At 42.0% G+C, this 24,890-nt stretch overlaps 1 protein-coding gene across 1 annotated transcript; it reads right to left on the reverse strand.

The window, feature by feature from the left end:
- Positions 1 to 16,944: 16,944 nt before the first annotated feature.
- LOC138351816 (uncharacterized) lies at positions 16,945 to 24,361 on the reverse strand. The gene is made up of 3 exons (XM_069303825.1): positions 23,995 to 24,361; positions 23,170 to 23,663; positions 16,945 to 17,127 (listed from the first exon to the last, which is right to left on the reverse strand). Exons 1-3 carry the CDS (start codon positions 24,359 to 24,361, stop codon positions 16,945 to 16,947), a joined length of 1,044 nt encoding a protein of 347 aa, XP_069159926.1.
- Positions 24,362 to 24,890: the final 529 nt, after the last annotated feature.

Here is a 24,890-nt window from a genome sequence, read left to right on the forward strand (position 1 = left end):
TTTTAAGATTTCTAAGATTTTTAAGATGAGATTTTTAAGTCAAGCATAAGCTGCACCGAGACTTTACTGCAAATCTTAGAATTAACAACAGAACACCAACAACCAAGTTGAAATTCATGAGTATTTCTGGATTTTCTAAAAACAATGCTGCCTGTCTTTCTGCAATGACTTCATAAATCAGATTTTTAACAGAATATGAATTTATTGGTTCAAATGGCCATTAACATTTTTCTAGGCTACATTTTTACCTACTGATAAGCCACTTGATAACAGACAATACTTATTGTTGTGTTGCTTTTGTTAACCCGTCTGATGATTTGAATCTGAAAAATTTCATTTTCATTTACCACGATGTCTCTCCTTAGCAGTTTGACAACTTGATATATAAACTGCAGTTTTCTTTGGAACGTAAAACCAAAGCATCACTGACTGACTTCAGCATAATACGATGTGGTTGGTTTCTAGAAACTAGAAAGAAACTGGAAAGAGTACGTCCACGGGGCAAAACTAATTTTCATTAAGGGCGTTTAGAGATTTTCTGGAAATTATATTATCTTCTTGATAACACCCTTGGAATAACAGATTTTCTGATAGCATCTCACAGCATCTTCCATTGTGACGACTTTTTTTAACCAGCAGGCCCTCAGTCAATAAATTCTACCCAACATCCACATTCTGAAATATTTGGCAAAACTTCTTGAGTTTTTCTGAGCTTCAGAGCACATTACTAACATTTCTGGAAAATGGAATCATCAAGGGGAAGCGCCAAGCCATTACAACTATATAGCACTTGGAAGGGGTTAGGATAAGGATTGGGGATGGGAAGAGGGAAAGGAATGGTGCCCAACCACTTAGACGGTCGGGGATTAAACGCCGACCTGCATGAAGCGAGACCGTCGCTCTACCGTCCAGCCCGAGTGCTTGGACAAATTTCTGGAAAATATTCTTTATGGTCTATGACATGACGTGAATGAATATCTTCTGAACCGATGCATTTAAGCTTGCATTCATCATTAGTCTGTGTTGTACAGCAACATGGTGAAGAGATGGTACTTCCCAGAAACTTGGGAAGAGAGTGTATCTAACGTATGAGTCCTAGTGTTAGGCTTATCACAAAAGAAGCAGGCAATATCCTCAGTTATGTGTGATGTTTACATCTTGTACAAGGAGGCTCTGTTCGTGCTTACTGAGTCATCACCGCTACACTCGTGTTCGTGTACATTATATTCTGATGCTTACTTGTGTCTGGCTTGGAGTCTTTCCCAAATCCTTTGTGGAATATTCTTTTGTAACAAGAGAATTCCCTTGTAACGAGAGCGATGATTCTTGTTACAAGGGATATTCCCTTTTCAACATTCCCTTGTAACAAGATCAATGATACTTTACATTTAATTAAATCTTCGTCAATCGCTTCTCCCAAATATCGCGCAATGTCTATAGTTTTCACCAGTACACTCATTTCGAATTCTTATAGTCTCAAGAAGTTTTTCAGCAGATTTTGAAATTTTCACTCTTGTAAGGGCTTATTACCTTCATGTAAAATAATTTTACTTAACTTTCCCTTCAATCACATTTCAGTTCCTAAAGCAGTTCCTTTGGGAAAACAAAAGTTAATTATTAATAAAGCTGAAAAACCATCCTTACTGAAATTATACTTCATAAATACGTATGTTAACAATTTAATTGAAGAAATAAAGAAAAAATATCCATGTCGTCATTATCTCAGAAACCCTGAATTATATATAAATGTTTAAAATAACCTTTGTTACTCTTGTCAATATTTAATTTAAAATTAGCTATATTACAATAAAATCTGAAAAGAAATTAACATATAAAGTATAAAAATTTATGGATAGACGCCATCATGATGACGTCATCATAATGACGTCATCATAATTATACGCAACAATCTGGAGGTCCGCCATGGAGGGTCTTCATCTACAGGTAGTTAATTAGAGAATATGTAACCGCCCCCAACATTTCATTAAAAACTCTGCTATGGAACACGCTATTCCAACACATGCTTCCCTACAACAACCTTGCCGTCAGTCTAAGGTTACCGAAAGAGGCAGAGACGGCGTAGGTAGAGCGATGTGTGTTTTACTGCAGAGAGAACTAGATCACTGTGTTGTGGAGGTGAAGGCGGCGCCTCGCAGGTAGACACAACTTGCTTATACATGCAAGTATATAACAATGTTCAGGAAGCAGAGTTGTTGTGAAAATAATGTATTCGTGCGCACACCCATCAAAGGTCGAGTGTCATGGAGAGAACAAAAAGCAAGTGCAAAGATTTGAGTACATGCGAGGTTGTGTGTGAGTGATCACCTATTTGTGCCTCTACGATCTCTTTATGGTATGTCTATCTTTAGCTCTTAGCTCCTAGACTGTGCCTTCCATGCCACCCATTGTCTATTACACTGGCCTCTGACCATTTTTTCTATCGTATCTATTTTTGATATAATGATTGCAGTTCGCTTCTGCAGCCTGTTCAGTTAGTTCTTTAAATATTCCTGCTATTCTTACACTAATCTATCTACACTTTCTATCATCTCTATGGTTCGTCTATTTCTCAAGCTTTCATAAAGTGATGGGTCCAGTTCTTCAATCTTTTTTCATACGGGCTTACCATAGCCCGTGCTACTTGGAACTTGGTTCCAGGTAACGAATCTTTAACAACAACAACAAATTTTTTCATACACCCATTCCTCACAATTTTGAGACGAGCCTCTGGAAATCTATATTCATTATTAGATTTCCGTATGTTCATTTTCACGATGGGGCTGCATATCCAAGAACTGGTGTTACGTAGGTAGTGTGCGATAATCTGAATGCCTCCTGATTTAGGTTTCTCAATGAAATTCTGACTAGCGAGTGCAGAGCTGGCTAGTGATGATATCCTAGTTATCGTTTTTCTCTTGATGTTACATAGAGTCAGTATAGTCACCCCTCCTGGTTTCTTCTCAAAGGTTCTTATCTCCATTACCTTACACTTGGTGATCTTGAAATCCAGTAGCCATTTATCGGCCTAACTTTGCAATTTGTCTAATTCATCTTTGTGTATCTTATAGTCTTCATCTGTTTCAACTCTTCTCATTAACTTTGCATCGTTTGCAAATATCGATATATAGGACTGAACTCCTGTACTTATATCATAACATAAACGGGAAATAGTATGGGTCTAATAACCACTACATCACTATAGGCTTGTGATGTTCCAGATGGGGAGGAATCGATCTATGCACATTAGTATCTAGTAAATAGATACTAATGAATCTAGTGAATAGATCAGAATATAATATCGGCGAAATATTATATACTGGATGAAAATAACATATGCATGACTGTATGACAAATAACCACTATTTCACTTGTTACTCTACAACAGCCTAACGTATCGCTCGCTTTCTGTGACTCATTGACTCATCACTGTTTGATACTCGCTAACACATATCAGTGCTCTCCCACTTACCTCCATATCTGCTTCATGTGTGGATCTATGTCAAAGGTGCTTTGACAGACCTGAAATACACAAATCAACTCAACCTTCTCTGTCCTGTCTAATTTTTGTTACTGTATGACAAAACTCCAATTGCTGTGTTGGACTTTGATTTTATTGTGATTTTGCTGTGATTTTACTTCTCCATAATCATTTAAATGCTTCTTTAAATACATAATCCTCTCTAAGTGTTTAAGTAGTGTTATGGACCTGACTACACCTTGTAATCCTATAGTCAAATTAATAATTTAGTGTGACGGGATGAACTGAGGCTGGTCGGAGTAGCCAGAGTTTAATAGGGAACAGCGTGCCAGGTATAATAATAATGATTTATTATAATACAATAGTAGTTTATTAGTGTTGGAAATTTCCAACACCAGTGGTCACATTCAGACCCCCACGACCATTGTTGGTACTGCCCACCTACCTACATAGCTAAATATGATGAAAACAAACATTAAAACAAAATTATAGTAATATACACAATATTCACTGATCACAGGAAAATTAACGGAAATTTTCTACTATTCATACATTTTCTTGTAGTTTCATGACCAGACGAGCATCCACTGCTTCATAGGTTTCTCAGGTCTCACCTCATTCTTGAAAAAAAATGGGAAACTACTGAATTTGTTAATATTTTATACTGCTAAGCTCCTCATACTGGAGACCAGCCTCACTTCAGTGGAAGAAAAAAATATTTTGTACAAGAGTGACAAAGAAAGATAAATGAATAGAAAGATAGACGGAAATATAAATGGATAGAAAGATAAACGGTCTAAGACCGAAAGATAAAACATGGAAAAATGGATTGATAGATTGATGGATAGACAGATGAATAGATATAAATTAATGAATAGATGGACAGATTTATGGTAAAATAAATGGAATGGAGGAATAGAGTGTACCTGCTAAGTGTTACCACTTACACAACTTTTGGAAGGTTGATTTAGTATTGCTAAGTCCACCTTATAATATTATGTAATCATAAGGTTAGTAGATCATGGTAAATAATATTTTCTATAAAGTTGGTAGACTAACTACAATTATCAATGAATAAGTTAGGAGGGTTTAGCTGCCAAAATGGTAAAAAATTAACATCAAACACAAGTGTCAACTGAAATCATGTCTATGACTCTCAGCTATCACAATAGCATATAAAAATAATAATAATTAGTTTTATCCAAAAATAAAAATTTAGTTAAATTTTTTTTTTTCAATTTATTTTGTCTCATTTGTTTATAATAATTAGTAAAATAATGAATTATTTTTTCAAGTAACATAGACGTAGTCCTTACTCTTTCATTTTTATTCAATATACATGAAACTTACGCCCTATATGTAGACTTTGTCTCTAAAATATGTTGCCAGCGTTTTTTTAAGTTCATTTATTGATTTTATAATAGCAATAAACATGATATATTTGAATCATTTGGGGGGGGGGGAACTTTGACAATTTGTATTAATAAAACTAAATATATTTTGGGAAATCCGCAGCAACAGATCCTTTAATATTTGCTAATGTGATAGAAAAGTGTCATAGAATGTCGCAACGTGTGGTTGTAGGAACTTACTGAAAATGTGTAATATTCGTTGAGAGAAAAAATAAATCTCCCTTTCTATTTAGGCTGCGAAACTGAAGCTTGAAACAGTTGCAGCCTTTTCATCTACAACTAGTCCAAAAAGATTTGTTGACAAGGAACAACTTTTAAGAAACTAACTGATGCACCCCTAACACGACTCCTCGTCCCCCTCCCTCATGGTGAACGCCCGGGAAATTAATCACACTATTTAATTTATCGCGTTTACTAACGAGACGATATTGGAGTCATTTTGCGTTCTAATATTTTATATCAAATCCCAGAGAAAATTTTTCCATTGTTCATAACACTGGATCAAAAGGCTTTCCATGATTAAAAGCACATTTAAGAAATGCCGAATCCGTGACGTAATTATTATACTGCCCGTGAATCAACATGTCACGGAGGTGGAAATTCACCTTGGGACGGAACTACACTTTAATTCTTGTTAAATTTATTAATTTCCAATCTAAATAACAAATGCATCTATAGCAAATAGTCGACTGGTTTTAATAAGACTAGATAAAGAAATCGTCACCACGTGAGACGTAGTGTGTAACGCAATAGCCCTCCATCGATACAAGGAAACTTTTGGCTCTTCCTCACTAGAAATTAATATTGTTAGTAAATTTAATTTCCTAGCACAACTATTTATCTTGCTGTCAGAGGGGTTAGTGCTTTGGGTGTCGGAAATTTCCGACACTGGGAGTTTATATCATGCCAGACCTGTCCCCTTGAAGTCCACATGAAGAAGATATCATCAATGGCATATACTAAGCTGGCCAACTTAAAAGCTGCCTTTAGAAACTTGGGTAAGGAATCGTTTAGGACCTAATATACTACATATGCAAGACTGATCCTGGAGTATGCAGCTCTAGCGTGGAGCCCGTATCTGGTCAGACACAAGACTAAATTGTGAAGGTTCAAAGGTATGCCTCCAGACTGGTTCCCGAGTTGAGAGACGTGAGCTACGAGAAGAGAGTACACGAAATGAATCTCACGTCGACGGAAGAAAGAAGAGTTAGGGGAGACATGGTCTCTACATACAAGATTCTCAGAGGTAATGTTAGGGTAGATAAAGACAGCTTATTTAATGCAGGTGGAATACACGCACAAGAGGACACAGGTGGAAATTGAGTACTCAAATGACCCATAGAGACATTAGAAAGAACTTTTTTAGTGTAAGAATAGTTAAAAAATGAAATGATGCCCATACTTCCAGCACTTATTACAGAGCCGAGGAGATGGAATGTACTCCTGGACGGAGCATCAAGCACCAGCAAGAATAACAGATGGCGGAAGGGTCCTTCCATCAAAGGCAATTTTCACAACCAAAAGGGGCTGACGGCGACAACCACGAGGGGGTCGAGTAAACGTGACCACCTGGAGGACAGAATGGCTTTGGGCTTAGAAGATATGCCGAATATCTTCGTGGCAGTCCTGTAGATTCCTAACACCGGTTGCAACATGGTGCGGGAGGAGAACAGTTCCAACACTAGCATTTAACAGAGCGTTCTTGGAGACCCATACAGGGGACGCGCCAATGCAGGATAAGGCGGCCAAGTGGGTAGCTGCATCCTGAGAAGGAGCAGCAATGACACGTGTACCGAGACGGGTGGGGTTGAAGGTGACAGAGGCATCCACTGAATCAAGAAGGTGCCTATGGAGGGAAAAATTGTCAGGAGTAGAATCTAAGTGATGGAGGTCAAAGAACTTAGTCCACGTAGCAGGACCAAACAAGGCATGGTTCGAATTAGTATGGGAAGGGAGCGTGCAAGAGCGGCCGTGGCGAGGACGGCGGTGAGAACCTCTGGAGAGAGAGAGAGCGGGGTCATAAGGCGCAGTAGTCACAAATGAGAGCTGAAGCCGTGCAAGGGGATGCGATGGTCACGACAGAGGCCTTGGGGCTCGACCCAACCACAGAGGAGGGAGGGGAGCGGAGAGGAGTAGCCCTGTCTAGGTCCACTGTAGCGGGGGCTACAGAGCCTGGTCTTCCAGGACAATCCGACTCAGGGGCCTGGTCGCCCACCACATGAGCCTGGTTAAGAGAAGTCGTGTCATCAACCATGCACCAATCGTTCTAAAAGGTTGGGGCCTGGAACCAAGGGATACCACCTACTAGGGCAACAAGGAAGCCGAGTGCGGGCCAGTGCAGGAAGGGTGTGTCGTTCCCAGTGGTGCTTCCCCTTTTCAACAGGGGGAGTCCTACTACATCGTCCATTCTCCCACACTGGTGCTAAGACCCCATTCCCCATATCGCCCCAGACTGGACACCCAGCCATCCACTCATGGTGGCCCTCATGGGCGACTCCTTCAGCGGACGATCCGATGGCTCACAAGGCCCCTACGTGGTGCCCTTCTGCACGTACACCACCCAAATAGGGGCAGGAGAGGGGACAAAGGTAACCCTCACCGGTCCCATGGTGGTGAACCTGAGCCCCTCACCACGTCAAGGCAAGACCACGGAGGGGTCGTGAGAAAAAGGCTGGTGGCATATAATGAAGAGAAGGGACTTTGTAACAATCCACCAGCATGGGTTCAGCAATTAAAAATCGTGTCTCACGGGTTTAATAGATCATGACCAAGCAACAAGCATTAAGCAAGAAAGAGAAGTATGGGCCGACAACATTTTTTTGAACTGTCAAAAGTTTTTAACACAGTCCCCCCTAAGAGACTTGCATAAATTGGAGAAACTAGCTAGAGTAAGCAGTAGGGTGCTCCAGTGGAGTCGGGACTACCTAAACAACTGGAAGCAGAGAGTTACTGTGAGAGGTGAGACCTTAGACTGGCGTGTTGTCTCCAGTGGAGTCCCACAGGTTTCTGTACTCGGACTTATCTTGTTTCTGATATATGTGAACGATCTCCCAGAAGGTATAGACTCATTCCTCTCAATGTTTACTGATGATGCTAAAATTATGAAAAGGATTCAGACAGAGGCGGACAGTAGGAGGCTACTGGATGATCTAGATTAACTGAAGGAATGGTCCAACAAATGGCTAGTAGAGTTTGACTCGAACAAGTGCAAAGTGATGAAGATAGGTGTAGGGAACAGGAAGCCAAACACAACGTACCAGCTGGGAGAGGAGTCAATAAGAGAGAAAGATATGAGGGTTTATAACACACAACACCTATCCACTGGAGCCCAAATCAAAAGGATAACATCAGCGGCGTATGCAAGGCTGGCAAACATAAGAACTGTCTTCAGAAATTTGGTTAAGGAATCATTCAGAACCTTGTATACCTCATATGTCAGACCAATACTGAAATATGTGGCTCCAACATTATTACGGTACAGCCACCTTCATCGGAGTGTAGAGTGGCAATTCCAGCGCCATCTATGGGTCTGCACTCCAGCCCCCCCCCCTAATATTGGATGCTACGTGGACAACGCCATCTATTAGTAGTGGCGTGACAGTGGCAAATGGCTCTGGGTTCCTGCCTTCATCAGAATGTGCGGTCGACATGGGTGACCTTTGGTGAGGTGGCAGATCAAGATCAGCGCCACCTAGGTTGTGCTACTGAGCATAATGTCAACCCCCAGGTGAATGAGTGTTACTTCATGGTTTCCCCAGTGTACTGTTCATTTAACTGATGACGTTTGATGTCCACAGATGTGACGTGTGGAGGCATGTCAGACGTGTGGAGCAACCCATTCTCGCACATGCTTTTAGTCAATATTGGCTTATTTAATAAGTGCATATGTGACATACTAATTGATTGTGAATATTTTAGTTTACCTTGAAAAGCTTCATAGAAAACACCGACCTCACCTAACCTTCTTAGTATGTTAAGATAAGCATCTTATTGCTTCTTATTTACAATTATTACTTAACCTATCAAAGGTATAGGTTAAGTAATAATTGTAATTAGGAAGCAATAAGATGCTTATCTTAACATACTAAGAAGGTTAGGTGAGGTCGGTGTTTTCTATGAAGCTTTTCAAGGTAAACTAAAATATTCACAATCAATTAGTATGTCACATATGCACTTAGTAAATAAGCCAATATTGACTATAAGCAAGTGCGAGAACGGGTTGGGTGGAGGCACGTCAGACGTGTGGAGGCTCTTCAGTTCTATTGAAGAGGGTAGTTTACCTTGGGCAGTCCACGTACTCTCAGCTGGGTCATTGAAGACGATTTATGTAGTTGTTGTAGACGATAATGTAGCTGCTGATTTATGTAATGTTGGAAGAGATCGGCGTATCCCGGGATTGACTTAGGAGAGTAACGAACGACAGGGAGGTGTCTGTTGTGAAGTGCTGTTAGCCGGTTGCTAGACACTTCTACCAGAGGTTCGCTGCCCCTGTATATGGTTGTTTTGTGATCTCGATTAGCGTGTGGCTGAGGTCCTCTTCCAGCGAGTGGCTGGAGAGCGATAGTGTGGTATTGGCACCTCGTGATACTGTGTAGGTGGGCTGTCCCATGTAAAAGGTGAACTCGCCCGTGTTTCCAAGTACGAGTGGATGAGGTACTGGGTGGTGGAAACACTGGGATTGGTGAACACTGTATGTATGCACTGTTGGTGTCCTGTGTGAAAGTGACACCACTGTAAATTAAATTAGAAATATTCTATATTAATATATTTTAACGGTGAGGGTAAATATATTGGTGAAGGGAAAGTGTATTGTTCATCCCCACTTTTCTTATTGCACTATATAGCCAATTCTTCAAAGCATACTTCCGACTTGGGGTATATACTGTAACAAGGTATAGTATATACCCCATATATTTATACTGGATACTATAAACAAGGTTCATCCATCAAGAACCTGGTTACTGGTCCTAAGTGGCCATAACAAACATGAAGTCCACATCTAGTCAAACACGAAACGAAATTAGAAAAGGTTCATAATAATGTCACCAGTCTGCTCTCAGAGCTGAGGGATATGAGTTACGAGGAAAGATTAATGGCACTAAACCTTACGACACTGGAAGACAGAATAGTTAGGGAAGACATAATCACTACCTATAAAATTGTCAAAGGAATTTACAGGGTAGACAAAGATAAACAGTTTAGTATGGATGATACACGAACGAATAAGTAATTATCAAAAAACTGCACCAAACCTGGTAGGCTATGTAGCACCATCAAATGTGCGGAATAATCAGAGAGCGCTAAATATCACCAAGGATGTCAATAAGTCAACAGAAATGCATAAGGCGAACGATGTCAAAAGTATCCGATTGACGAAGAATTCTATCGAGCGACAAGTGACCGTGAGGGACGGTTGGAAAGCAAGACACACTTGTCCTGAAAGTCAGGACATTCAACAAGTATATACACGACTGTATGAGGGACAATGCAATTGGGACAATAAGGAGCCGACGGCGCTCCATTAGGTGACCACGAGTTAAGCGTGTATGGTCAATACGCAACCTCGCCAGAGCCGTTTCTCATCGCCGGTTACGGTGATAGGAGGAAGGCAATGGGGACACACTACTCTTAAGAATACCCAGTTTGTTACCAGTAACAGAAGACCAACAACCCTGCCAACGGGCAAGGACACATAGAGAGTAATGACACATAACGGACAAACAGTATGGTTTTCGAACAGTAAGATCCCTTGTAACCAATGTACTTAGTTTTTATGATAGAACCACAGAGTAGTACAGGAAAAAGAAGTTGGGTTGAATGTGTTCATCTGGACCTAAAAAATGCTTTTGGCAGAGTCCAACACAAGAGGCTGTTCTGGAAACTGGAACATACTGGAAGGGTGACAGGGAGATTTTTTTAATTGACAGACAGATAAGGGCAGTAATCAGAGACAATGTACCTGACTGGAGTAGTGTTACTAGCGGAGTACTGCAGGGTTCAGTTCTTGCACCAGTAATGTTCATTGTCTACATAAACAATCTACCAGAAGGAATACAGAATTATATGGATATGTTTACGGATAATGCTAAGATACTGGGAAGATAGACGACGCAGACGATTGCAATGCTCTTCAAATTGATCTATAGATAAAATAAGTACTTGGAATGACATGTGACAAATGGAATTCAATGTGAATAAAGGCCATGTTATGGAATGTGGATTGACCATACCCATCTTACAAATTATGTGGAAAGGAATTACAGAACTCAAATAAAGAACGAGACCTTGAAGTGGTTTTGGATAGTAAGCTGTCGCCCGAGGAACACATAATAAACTTTGTGAGAGGAGCGTCGCTTTCCAACTTCAGACTTGCCTTTAATTACATGGATGGCGAAATACTAAAAACGTTTCCGACGTTCATGACGTTTGCGAGACCAAAACTGGAACATGCAGCAGTTGCATGGTGCCTATTTCTCAAAGAAGCTCATCAATTAACTTAAATAGGTGCACCGGCATGCTCCAAAATGGCTTCCAGAACTGAAAGAAAAGAGTTACAAGGAGAGACCAGAGGCATTAAACATACCAAAACTAAAAAGAAGAAAAAGTGGTGATAGAATCATAACTTACAAAATACTAACAGGAAACAACCAAATTGACAAAGAAGAATTTCTGAAACCAGAAACTTCACGAACAACAGGACACGGGTTCAAGCCAAGGGAACAAAGTGCCGAAAAATTATTAGAAAGTTTCTTTTGCTAACAGAGTGGTAGACGACTGGAACAACCTAAATGAGAACGTGATGGAGGCCAAAACCGTCAGTAGTTTCAAAGCGTTATACGACAAAGAGTACTGGGAAGACGGAACACCAAGAGCATAACCCGAAGGGGCTGACGGCGACGACCACGAGAGGGACAGGTAAACGTGTTTATCTGCGGGACAGAATGGCCCTGGGCTTCGAGAATATGCCGAATATCTTCGTGGTAGTCCTGTAGATTCTTAACACCTTTTGCAACATGGGGTGGGAGGAGAATAGTGCCAACACTGGCATTCAACCATGCGTTCTTGAGACCCAAACAGGAGTCTCGCCAAGGCAGGATAAGGCGGCCAATCGGGTGGCTGCATCCTGGAAAGGAGCAGCAACGACACGTGTACCAAGACGGGTGGGATTGACAGTAACAGAGGCATCTACTGAATCAACAAGGTGCCTGTGGAGGGAGAAATCGTCAGGAAGTGAAAAATCCAGAGTGAGATCAAAATATTTGGCCCACGAAGCAGGACCAAACAAGGCCTGGTACGCATCAATACAGAAAGGGATTGAGCGAGTGCGACCGTGGAGTGGATGGCGTTGACAACCCCCAGAAAGAGAGGGGTTAAAAGACGCAGTAGGCACAACTAGAGACTGAGCCATGCCAGGGGACGAGCTGGTCATTACTGGGGGCTTGTGGCTCAACCCAACCACAGAGGGAGGGGAGCCGAGGAGAATAGTCAGGTGGATCAAAGGAGGAGCAAGGTCGGGGCTCAATGCAGCGGGGGCTACAGAGCCCGGTATTCCAACACGGTCCAACTCAGGGACTTGGTCGCCCATGTTATGATCTCAGGTAGCCAAAAAACGAGTCTCCCCTTTGAGAATTATTCTATCAAGCCTGACCTGACTGTAAGGTCTGGGAAATATGGAGGTGAAGACACCGATGTAAAATAGCTGGTTGGATTTGATGAACAATTTGAGATTATGGGCAGTGAATAAGAAAATAGATAAATGACTGGTTAGGAGATGTGGATAATTTGCTGGAGACGTGAGGCTCGCTTCTGGAGGGCTTTGAGGTCACTTGAGTGCCTGATATCGCAGGGGGAACCCGTGCTCCGTTTGAGCTCCCGTCAGAAAGGAAACCCTAGTGATATATCTCCAAGAGAGGAGAAGTGTGCAGACGTGCCAGGTGTGGAATCGAGCTGGGAAGTTGTGGTCTCAAGTCCTGGACGGCGAGGAGAGAGCATTAAGCCGCCCAGAGACATTTTTGTGGGCTGTGGGAGCGCCATGACCAGATGCCGTCAGAGGGAGAGCGCCCTCGACTAGACAATCTGTGGTAAGCCCGATATAAGCCAGTTTATTGTGATTACTTGTAGTTGGTCGTGTGCCCAGCGACAGTAGCGAATGTTTATTGATAAGTTAGAAATGTTTTGGTAAGGCAGGAAGCCTAAATGAGAGGACGGAGATGAGAGAGACAGCTGGAGGGACGAGCAGCACGTCCTCTCCCGTTGACCGCCTGAAGCCAACTGACTGGCGGCTGAGGACCCTCCCAGAGTTGAGGGGCCGCCCGCCGGGCAAGGCGGAGCATGGACCAGCCCAACGGGCGAGTCCACTCTCACTGCATGTAGAGAGCAGATAGATGTTGGAGGCAAACATATTGTGTGATTATTTTTGTTTATGTGTTTAAGGGGAAACATTTTTATTGGAGTGTCAATGGGTTGCAGGTTTGTCTTTGGGGAAGAAGTTGCTGAGAACTTCGAAGCCAGCACAGATGAAGTAGTTGATGAAACTCCAAGGTAGTGGAGGAGAGGACCTCGAGCTGTGAGGAGAAGCAGTGAAGAGGAGTGTCACGTGCTTCTGTAGAGGTGGAGAAGCACCATAGTTGCTCGAGGAAACTTCATGGTGTAACAGCCAAGAGAGCTGTGGAGGACCCTAGCAGAAGTGGCAAAGCACCGTAGTTGCTCAAGGAAGTCTTCATGATAGCAGCCTGGAGGAGCTGCAGAGGATCCTGGTAGTTAAACCCGGAAGAACCTGAAGATATCAGGGTAGTGAACTTCCAGATGTGGAAGGGAAGTTCTAAATGATTACTTGTAGGGAGGTGATAGTGTTTGGTTGTCATTAGCATGCGAGACGCAGTGAGAGGTGAGTGATTGTTTACCATTTTTGTACCAAGGAGTGTTTATACTGAAGTTTAGAGTTACAGTCGTAGGCTGGATTACCTACAGATGTATGTGTTCTAGGACTGATAGGGTGATCGATTGATCATTGTTGTGTATCAAGGAAAATTTATACTGATATATATATGTTATTGAATTCATACGCTGATTTTCCTTGTACATGTTTATATATATATTCTCCTGCTGATAGTGTAACATTGTATTATAAGACTTGATCTACTTGAGGAGGTTGGTAATATTAGGTGGTGAATCGGGAGATAGGATACCACTTGATAAGCTGATGATAGAGTTCTGATGGTGTTGGAGTGCTACCTGACTGAAATAGTATAGAGTGTAGGATTCATTATTATTATTATATATGTGTATGTATTGTGTATGGGCTTGGTCCAGTAAATGTATCCAAATTTGCTGGTGTTTGCCCTTGTCCTAGTGAGGCTTCCCAGGAAATAGTAAAAAAGGAGAGAGAGAGAGAAAGAACCAAGAACCACCACTGTGGACAGGGTAGGACGGAAAACTAGTAAGTCAAAGGGGATTGAGGAGATCATATCACATAAGGAGAGTGGGGAGTCACAGCGGCTCGAGTGGGTGTGTGCACGTGACAACGAGGCTAAGTGTTGGAGCCGCATCCCCTAAACGTGTGACGTTGAGCCCCTCTCCAAGAGCCAGAAGCGCCCAGTGTGATCTCTTAGTGAAGTATAAGCACTTGTGGGTTGGGTTGTCCAGAAAGAAGGATCAACAACGACAACACCAACAACCCACACTACAATACCACCCCACGAGCCTGAGAAGGAATAAGAGGAACAGAATTAGACATACAACGAGAGGCCAGACTTTCATTCACGAATGTGCCCCCACACCCACCACGGAGCCACAATTAGAGGCTAGACACCCAACAAGAGACACGTTGCCCATCTTGCCGGGGTCCCTAGCGGTGTGTCGTGAGTATACTCCCCACAAATGCCACCTTAAGACCTGTCAGTCCGTCGAGATCGGGTTCAGTGACGAAAGGAGAATTAACAATAAAAGGGGGTCCCTCGCTCGAGATGTTGGGTACTACCATTCTACGGGTGCAAGAGTATGCTTTCTCAAGCACCCGGGCATCAAAACAAAAGAAGGCTGAAAGAATAATCAAAACAGACAAAAGGTCATCGGGAAATGACAATTAGAAAGGAAAAGAGGGGGGGGGGGGAGAAAAACAAAACATAAGGAAAAGGAAAAGTCATCCAGCAGAATTCGTGGGGACAGCAGCAGGAGCACAAGGCTACAAAAGGACAGAGGACGGTCCCATGGAGCATCACACTCCGGCAGCCACCCACCAAGCCCCTTCACAGCAACAACGGCCCGGTCATAGTCCTAAGGCCCCCGGGTTCAATCCCCGGCAGATGCAGAAACAAATGGGCAGAGATTCTTTCACCTTGGTGCCCTTGTTCACCTAGCAGTATATAGGAACCTGGCAGTTAGACAGCTGCTAGGGGCTGCTTCCTGGGGGATGTGTGTGTGTGTGCAAGTGCTCGTGCGTGTGAGAGAAATATATGTAGTAGACATATTAGAGGAAAAATAAATTGGTTAGAAAGGGGGGGCCAAGAGCTAATAGCTCGATTCTGCAGATATAAATAGTAAATAAAATAGTAAATACACACACAAACACACATTAGTTGGGTATTCTGCAATGCCTAGGTCTATCTCCTTTCTATCCATTTATCTATATTTATATCCAACTATCTTTCTATCCATTTATCCATCCCTCTATCTGTCCATTATTCTATCCATCTTCTTGAGGTTATCTTGAGATGATGTCGGGGCTTAGCGTCCCCGTGGCCCGGTCCTCGATCTGGACACATTTTTGTTACACATCCCCAGGAATTTACACATCCCCAGGAAGCAGCCCGTAACAGCTGTCTAACTCCCAGGTACCTATTTATTGCTAGGCGAACAAAGCATCAGGGTGAAAGAAACTCTACCCATTTGTTTCTGCCTCCAGCGAGGATCGAACCCGGAACCTCAGGACTGCAAATCTGAAGCACTGTCTACTCATCAGTCAGGCCCCTTCCATTCATTTATATATCCATTCATTCATCATCCATCCATTCACCAAATCCGACCACCCATACATTAAAAAATCCGACCATCCATCCATTCATCCATCCAACCATCCATCTATTCATCCAACTATATATTCATCCATCTATATATTAATCTATCTATCCATCTACCTATCCCGCCTTTGCCCCTGCGCCTTATTAAGAAACACTGAAAGAACTGCATGAGTCTATTGTTTTTCTATATCTCAATCTCTGTATGCCTTTTATCTCTACCTCTGTCCCCCCGTCTCTCTTGAATAATATAATTGTGTACCAATACCGTGCGGGTGGTCAACTGGTGGGAGGAGTTTAGCCGTGTGAAATATTTAACAAAATTAAGTTTCCATTTGCTATGAAAAAGGGGTGAAGCTTGAGAAAGCCTTTGAAACTGTAGATTGACCGTCTTTTTGTGCTGATTTAACCAAAGGAAGGATTGGAGAATATTTTTGTTAATTTTTCTGAGGAGTTAATAATAATGTACATTCCTATAAGAAATTTACAAATTTTTGTTTTCAAAATATTTATCAAAGTATAACCAGGAGGCAGTACTAAAATCGTCGTGTGCATTATAATGCGACCCTCGCACGCAATTCCCTTTTAAATTCTGGCAACCCGGATCAGCCTATGTCAATCCCATTCTCTAGATCATTCCCCCTGCTAACTTTGGTGAGGGGATAGGTTCAAGCATCTGGTCTCCAACTTCGGACAGACACATTCTCTCATATAGTATAGTTATTACCATTAGAATAAATAAATTAATTGATAATGTCTTTGTCTTTGGAGAATGATTATGTGGTTCCGGACAATCAAGTCAACAACTAAGGTGTCAAGGACCCTAGAGCAGGTAAGCAGGGGATGGAAGGCATGGGCGAGGCTGCAGAAATCTTGAGCTAGGAACTGGAGAAAAGTCGAAGAGGGGAGAAAGGATCGGTGGGCCAACCACCGTGGGTTGGCCCACCGTCATTCTTAATCCATCAAGGAAGATGGAGGATATGGTACATATCATATTTTTTAACATGATATTAACATATCATGTTAGTGTCTACCCAAATCATCCTCCATCAAGGCATGTTGCCACCGTATACAGTGCACCTTGCAGTGGCACTGTATGCGGTGGCGACGTGAACTGTAGTAATTTCAGAAGACACAGGAGCTGGGCTCGCAAGCAGCTGGAAGTTGATGGTAGGTGTCGGTAGTATCTTTTTATTCTTGGGTCTTCATTTGTGGGAACCGACTTGTGAGATTTATATTTATTTAATTTATATGAATTTATATTTAAGTTAATTTATATACTTCGATAGCAATTTGTATAATGATAAGTGGACTGTATTTCTGCAATAATCTCAATCTCACAAATCGATCCTCTACACATTAGGGGGGGTTTATATTTATATATATGCAGCCAATCAAACTACAGTATTAACTACATACATTGAAAAGGTTCCTTATCTTATAGTACAGCAGGTTAGTCCACCAGGTATATAACCAGGAGGTATATAACCCTATTGTCTCTAGGGTGTAGACACCAAATTATCCTCTTTGAGGTAGCTTCCATCACCCAGTAACTGGTGCACAAAGTCTTTGCTTCCTCGTCTTGACCTGTCAAAAGGGCGCTAGCTGTAAAGCCAGATTCTATATATGACAAGCTATATCAGAGAAAACACTATACATGGAACCTTAAAGACCTGGCTTAATTACCTTTAGTTTGAGGCTCCCACGTGCTCTAACCGGGTCACCCTATATAATGACATTAATGGCCATAAATGAAAATAAACGGGTTTCGGAAAGAACACTTAACTTGATTTGTTGACAGCGTGTTGAAAATGGTACACCCTTGGTTTCCATAACACTACGTCCAAGTAAAATTAACAGGAGCCGCATTTGCTCCCGTGAGCCTCTGGTCTAGTCTCAACAATGGCTGCCCTCCTTCCTCCCTGACGCCTGGCTTACATTGTCCACATGACAGAAAGTGATAGAAGGGTCACATTTACTCTACTTTAATATTGATAATTAAGTTAATTTATATAAGATGTTTTTATGATGGTAAAGTCCAAAGACTAATGTATTTAAGAATAATTCCCACCATAATAGGTGGAGAATATAATAGTATGTGGTGATGATATCCCGTTTTCTATAGACGGTAATTCCACTACAAGTTACGTTTTCTATGGGTTACTTGTTGGTAATACAGCAGCAATTATCTGTATGATATATTAAATGGTGTCGGATTTTCCGACATAATTCCCCAGGGGGCTGCTCACGGGTCGAAGTCCTATTTAGAACAGACGAACACCGATACTCCTCCTTCGAATTATTAGATTAATTTGATGTTAGTAGTTAGTAATCACACATTTGTGCGTCTGTTCGTACAGGACGGATGTCCCGTACTAGAGTTGCAGGGGTTAGAAGTCTAATGCGATTTCATTTCCCTGTCAACTCTTGAAAGGCTAATATTCAAGCCTTATTACATATTATTTAACCCAGAAGACTGAATGTGATCAAGTACTACAGTCAAGTATGATTCAGGGACTGCAGTGAGATCAGTGACATCAGATATAACTTGAAGTTTGTTCAGGTAACTAGTCACTGATATATAAACACTGAGGCCCATGGAATACATCTTGATTAAATAATAAATGTATCAAATCAGTCATCAGATTTATTGGGGTTTAATTTAGTTAATTGATTCAGAAGATTGAATAGCTCATCATTAAAGTAAAGTATGGTTCTGAGACTGCAGTGGGTTCAGTGACATTTGTCGCAGTGACTTGTAGCTGTTTAGGCTACTGTTCACTGATTTGCCACTGAGGCCCCATGAACTCATCTCCAGCTTTAAATGATGATACTAACATCAACCTCTGTTACTATAGTCAGCTGTAATCTCCTTAGTATAATGCTACTGGAGAAATATAATCAGCTGACAAATTTTGATTTCTACTGGTATTGTTTATCTGCAGGCATAGGTCTCCTCAGGCTTGATACTGGACCTGAGAGTAATTTACCTCCTGCAGAGTTTAACATGGTTATACCCTGATATTTAGTAGGGCTACCGATGAATCGATGACAATAGTCTGTCCCTACAAGGAGACCGAAGTCGGTGAGGTGATCAGACTTAATATTATCTGCCAATTTTATTCCTCTATTTCTCAGGAATTTGGCTGTTGCTCTCAGACCTTGAACTTGTAGGTCTACTGGTATTTTGTCCACCACAATGGCTTGTACTCTACAGACGTACCTGCCTAAACGTACTGATGGTTGTACCACCTGGTAGACTTGAGGTCCTGCATCTGTTACAAACCCTGAGATATTGAATGACATCTGGGCTACAGGCCTTAATTGTAGTTCATCTGCCAACTTTTTAGTGACATATGTTCTCTGGGATCCTTGGTCAAACAACCCACGGGTATGGACCTTGGCCCTCTTATTCAGGATGGTAATTTGGGCAGTAGGCAAAGTCGTATTACCTTTAGACTTTGCCGATTGGACACTCTTTGTTGGTTGCACCTTGCAGTACTGTACTGTGGTGGGAATGCTATCTTCCACCTTGGGGTTTGGAGACGTTGTTTTGGTGTCTCTGCACAATGCTGCATGGTGCTGACCTTTGTTACACCTATTACAAGTGTGTAACTGGGTATCACAGTCGTTGATGTTATATTTCCTGAGGCTCCTCGTGCAATGTTGCAAATCTTTGAGTCGCTCAACACGGGCGTCACTATCAGGAAAATTAGAGCAGTGGTACATTGAATGTTTCTCATTGCAGAACAAACATGTTCCATAGCTTCCAGTACCCTTTGGTGTCACGTTCTTGGGTGACACAGTAACTATAGGCTTGGAGGGTCCCACTGCATATACGCCCACACTGCTACTGTTCCACTTTGGTGTTGAATTATATTGTTTAGATTGATTTGGAGTACCTTTGGTACTCTGTGGTTTACTATTATTGGTTTCTGAGGGTTTACTTGGTGGTTTTAATTTGTCATGTGTTCGTAATTGATGAACTACTGACTTTAAACCTTCAGATATTTCATTCATGGATAAGATACTTTTATTGTAATGAGCACTCATTTGTCTCAATATGTCCCTAGGTATTTTCTCCTGGACAATTATTTTCAAGACCCACTCCCCCCCCCCCCGTTTGTATCTGCTGTCAGGCTGAGGGCATTGATCAATGATTCTACCTCCAGCTTGAAGACTTGGAGTGAATCAGCTGAAGCCTCCGGTGGGGGTAAATGCAACAGCTCATGAACTAAATGTGATGTTCTTACTTCTGGATCAGCATAATTATCCTTGAGGAGTTTTACTGCCAGATCATAGCCGTCATTAGTTAATCTCAGATGGGATACTACTGTTTTAGCCTCACCTGATAATTGGCCTTGCAAATAAGAGAATTTACTACTCTTTGGTAAAGATTGTTTTGAGTCTACAAGGTCAACGAATTTGTTCCAAAATTCGTCCCAATCTTCATCATCTTTTCCTGAGAAAGTGGGTAAATTAATTGGAGGGAGTCGAGCTTCTGCTTGACTCGTATTAGATGCAACTGTTGCTGTTGTTGCTGTTGCCTTGTTCTGGGCAATTAATTTGACATAAGGCTGTAATGTTGCCTGAGTCTGATCTTCATAATTCGCTAGATCAACCATAATGTCGTCTATTTCTGTTTCTGATAAATTAGTGTTGGCAAGTTCAGCCACATATGTTGCTATTTGACATTTGATTTGCTCAAATTTACCTGCAGCTGCTTGATAATAGCTTTCCAGGTCAGCATAATCAACTTGAGATTGTTGTGACAAATCTTCACATTTCTTGATCTGTCTTGTTAAGTGGCCTTTAAGACCTGCAAGGGTTCTTTTCATTCTCCCTGCATTATCCATACTGGCTAGTTGGTGAAGCCTTGTGGGGCTTGTACTTGGGCTGCTCATAATACTGAACAAGCTCTAATGGTAGCCTAGGGTAAAATGCACTCACTAGGCAATAATCCTACCTCTACTAGAGGTTAGCACTTAAAACTAATACACATTATATATATACAATCATACACACTAATGATTTGAGTGATAGACCAGTGTCACTGGAAGTACCTTTAGGTTAGCTCTTCTATATCACCCTAGGATGGTAGAGACACTAATTAATCACTCAAAGGTGTAATGATCATAAGTAAATTATTATATATATAACTCAACTCGAGTTGATAAAAATTACACCCAAAATAGGGTCTGGACCATTCATTAATGGTGTTAGGTTGTTGAATATAGTACAACTGACTATGGTAATAATGGGACTAGGATGAACGATAATAGTTCAACTAGTCAATGGTAATATCCTACCCTGTTGTGGGTTGGCAATTAGTAAATATTATACTGTGATCACTAGTGCAATTTATATTAAATAATTCTCTATTTTGGAGAAATAATATACACAATTATTGATAATAGCCTCTTAATTAGCCTCTATGAAACTTCTAATATTATCTAGAAGTATTAAATATTATTAGTGACCTCGCGAAATAAACTCCACAAAATTCGTAGATAATCTCTCGCGAAATTTAACACCACGAAATCCATGAACAATATCGCGAAGACACAGTCACTAATTTGGCTGGCTTCTATATTAGCGCTGTCATTTCACAGAATAACACTCCACCAAATCTGTGGGTGTACATGAAACCGCTGACGAAGCTGATCTGAACTGAGCGGGGCTCGTGAACTCGCACGAGTCAACGCCACCGTCATTGACTGCTGGCTTTGTTTAAATCACACTGCACTAGATATTTAATGAATCCACTGGTTAACTGGTTCATCCGGTACTAAGATGACCAAATGTGGGTTCATAGGATCAAATAATCCGTCATCCGGTTCGAAGGTCCAAATAATGTGGGAACCGACTTGTGAGATTTATATTTATTTAATTTATATGAATTTATATTTATGTTAATTTATATACTTCGATAGCAATTTGTATAATGATAAGTGGACTGTATTTCTGCAATAATCTCAATCTCACAAATCGATCCTCTACACATTAGGGGGGGTTTATATTTATATATATGCAGCCAATCAAACTACAGTATTAACTACATACATTGAAAAGGTTCCTTATCTTATAGTACAGCAGGTTAGTCCACCAGGTATAACTAGGGTGTAGACACCAAATTATCCTCTTTGAGGTAGCTTCCATCACCCAGTAACTGGTGCACAAAGTCTTTGCTTCCTCGTCTTGACCTGTCAAAAGGGCGCTAGCTGTAAAGCCAGATTCTATATATGACAAGCTATATCAGAGAAAACACTATACATGGAACCTTAAAGACCTGGCTTAATTACCTTTAGTTTGAGGCTCCCACGTGCTCTAACCGGGTCACCCTATATAATGACATTAATGGCCATAAATGAAAATAAACGGGTTTCGGAAAGAACACTTAACTTGATTTGTTGACAGCGTGTTGAAAATGGTACACCCTTGGTTTCCATAACACTACGTCCAAGTAAAATTAACAGGAGCCGCATTTGCTCCCGTGAGCCTCTGGTCTAGTCTCAACAATGGCTGCCCTCCTTCCTCCCTGATGCCTGGCTTACATTGTCCACATGACAGAAAGTGATAGAAGGGTCACATTTACTCTACTTTAATATTGATAATTAAGTTAATTTATATAAGATGTTTTTATGATGGTAAAGTCCAAAGACTAATGTATTTAAGAATAATTCCCACCATAATAGGTAGAGAATATAATAGTATGTGGTGATGATATCCCGTTTTCTATAGACGGTAATTCCACTACAAGTTACGTTTTCTATGGGTTACTTGTTGGTAATACAGCAGCAATTATCTGTATGATATATTAAATGGTGTCGGATTTTCCGACATCATTCTTCAATCGCTGGTATACAGGATTCAGTGCTTCTTTTTTCCTTCTTTTTCCTAACCACTTGGGCTGGACAGTAGAGGGACGGTCTCGCTTCATACGAGACCGAAGTCAGCATTCAATCCCCGACCGTTCACGTGGATAGGCAGCATTCCTTCCACCCCCCCCCCCCCCGTCCCATCCCAAATCCTTATCCTGATCCATTCCAAGTGCTATATAGTCGTAATGGCTTGGCGCTTTACCCTGCTAATTTCCATTTATTGTAGCTTTCAACGAACTTGGATCGCTGTTCTTGGGCTTCGCGGAAGTCGTGGCTGTCCTACTTCTCGTTGACATTGTTGTATTGTCGCTCAAGGTTGTAGGCCTGGTGTCCAGTAGGAAATCATCATGTGTAGTGAAGCGGAGAGGGGATGGTGTTCTCACTGAGACATCTTCATCTGACGAATCAGTTGAATCAAAAGCTGAGGCGGTGTTCCTTGAAGGTTGAGTAGTAGTATGTCGTGGAGAGGGTTGTTGAGTGGTTGCTGTAACTACAGCTGGAGTAGAAGGTTCGGTGGGGGTATCCGTGGTTCGTTGAACGTCGGTAGTGATCTTCGTGGAAGGGGCAGGAACGGCTGGAGGGTTGTCTTCCTCTACTGGGTCAGATGGATGGTTAACAGCAGGTGTTGCAGGCTGTGCAGGTGTTGCAGGCTGTGCAGGTGTTGCATGCTGTGCAGGTATTGCAGGCTGTGCAGCTGCTGAGGCGGTTTCCGTTGATGATGAAGTCGCATGCTCTGAAGGAAGCACTGTCTCAGGAACTCTGAAGATAGTTAAGCCGTTGTTAGCATACAACAAGTTGAGAGTTGTGACGAACAAACTATTTTCAGACCCAGCAATCCTCTCAGCAAGGCGTGGCAGAGCAGGTATTAGGCTAGCACCTGAAGTAGGTCGAGACTAGGCTTGGATTGGATGTTGGGTCCCCCAGTGAGGTGGCTGGGAGGTCCGTAGCTGGGAGGCATCACCTGGCATAACAGGAAATTCTTATGATTGGTTGATGGGTCAGGGAAGGTTGAGCCGGATGCTGGCTGAAGCGGCATCGCTAGTGGTTGAAGGTCTACTCGTATCAGCCATTTTCATTATCTCCTCTTGTCGACGTGGGCAACGGTGGGAAAAAGCAACATGGTTATCACCGCAGAACACACAACATTAGATATTCGCCTTGCAAATGGAGTAATGATGGTCTTTTGCGCAGATGCTACACTTGCTGACGCCTTCCAGACAATCCTTGATTGAGTGTGTATACTTGTAACACTTGAAGCATTGTTGTAGCTCGTAATAGCGTTCCTTCTTGATCAAAAATGCTGAAATCGATTCCCAAGCACTTGATTCCTTGTGCGGCAGCAAAGTCTGCTCCAGCTATAGTGGCGAAGGTCAGCTTCATGGCCGAGTGCTTAGGGATGACATGGATATTTGTTGGTACCAAAGGGGGGAGGGTGTTCTCTGCTTCGATTGCGTCCGTAAAGTTCTTGAAGGAGGTAGTTGAGGAGCCAGTTGCTGGGTCTCCTGATGAAGACCGGTCTCCCAGCAAAGTGATGGCGAGAGAAATCAAGGGGGATATGCGCTTCATGGAGCGCATTGCGGATGGAAAGCAATTCAAAGTGGTCGATGTTATCCTCATTTGAGGATAAGAGAATAACCTCCGTACCCTCCTGATAGACATTTACTGGTGTGACGTTGGTGAAGGTTGAGAGGGGTTTGCATTAGGGTAGTCGTGCTGAACGCATGGTCGTCCCAAAATTGCGCCTTCACTCTCTGAAAGGTTCTTTTAGCATTGTGAAGCATGGTACCTTTGGATCTGTACCAGACACTTGTCACATTACTGAAGAAGGCCTTTCATCTCTTCCTGGTATAATGCACCAGGCTGGGAGTGGGGCTGACCGTCAAGCGTAAAGTGCTCGTGATGGTGATGTCTAGCAGAGCGGAGACGTCTGCTAACGACGACCGCTGAGTGCAGAACCATCTGTGATCATGAACATAGGTTAAGAAGTGATTATTTGATACCGAGTGAGTGTAAGCTAGGATACATGTGGTCAATTGTCTCCAGCTCTTATATTAATTCAGAGAAAATGCCCGTGCTTATCAGCTTGCTATCAGTAAGTGTCTGG

Source organism: Procambarus clarkii, chromosome 51, assembly GCF_040958095.1.
Source record: "Procambarus clarkii isolate CNS0578487 chromosome 51, FALCON_Pclarkii_2.0, whole genome shotgun sequence".
Taxonomy (NCBI): Eukaryota; Metazoa; Arthropoda; class Malacostraca; order Decapoda; family Cambaridae; genus Procambarus; species Procambarus clarkii.

Coding starts and splice junctions, on each gene's coding strand:
- LOC138351816 (XM_069303825.1), bottom strand. CDS start 24,361: ATGCGCTCCATGAAGCGCATATCCCCCTTGATTTCTCTCGCCATCACT. Junction 23,664..23,994: donor TCAAGGATTGTCTGGAAGGC/GTCAGCAAGTGT, acceptor GACCTACTTCAG/GTGCTAGCCTAATACCTGCT. Junction 17,128..23,169: donor CGTCAGATGAAGATGTCTCA/GTGAGAACACCA, acceptor AAATCTCACAAG/TCGGTTCCCACAAATGAAGA.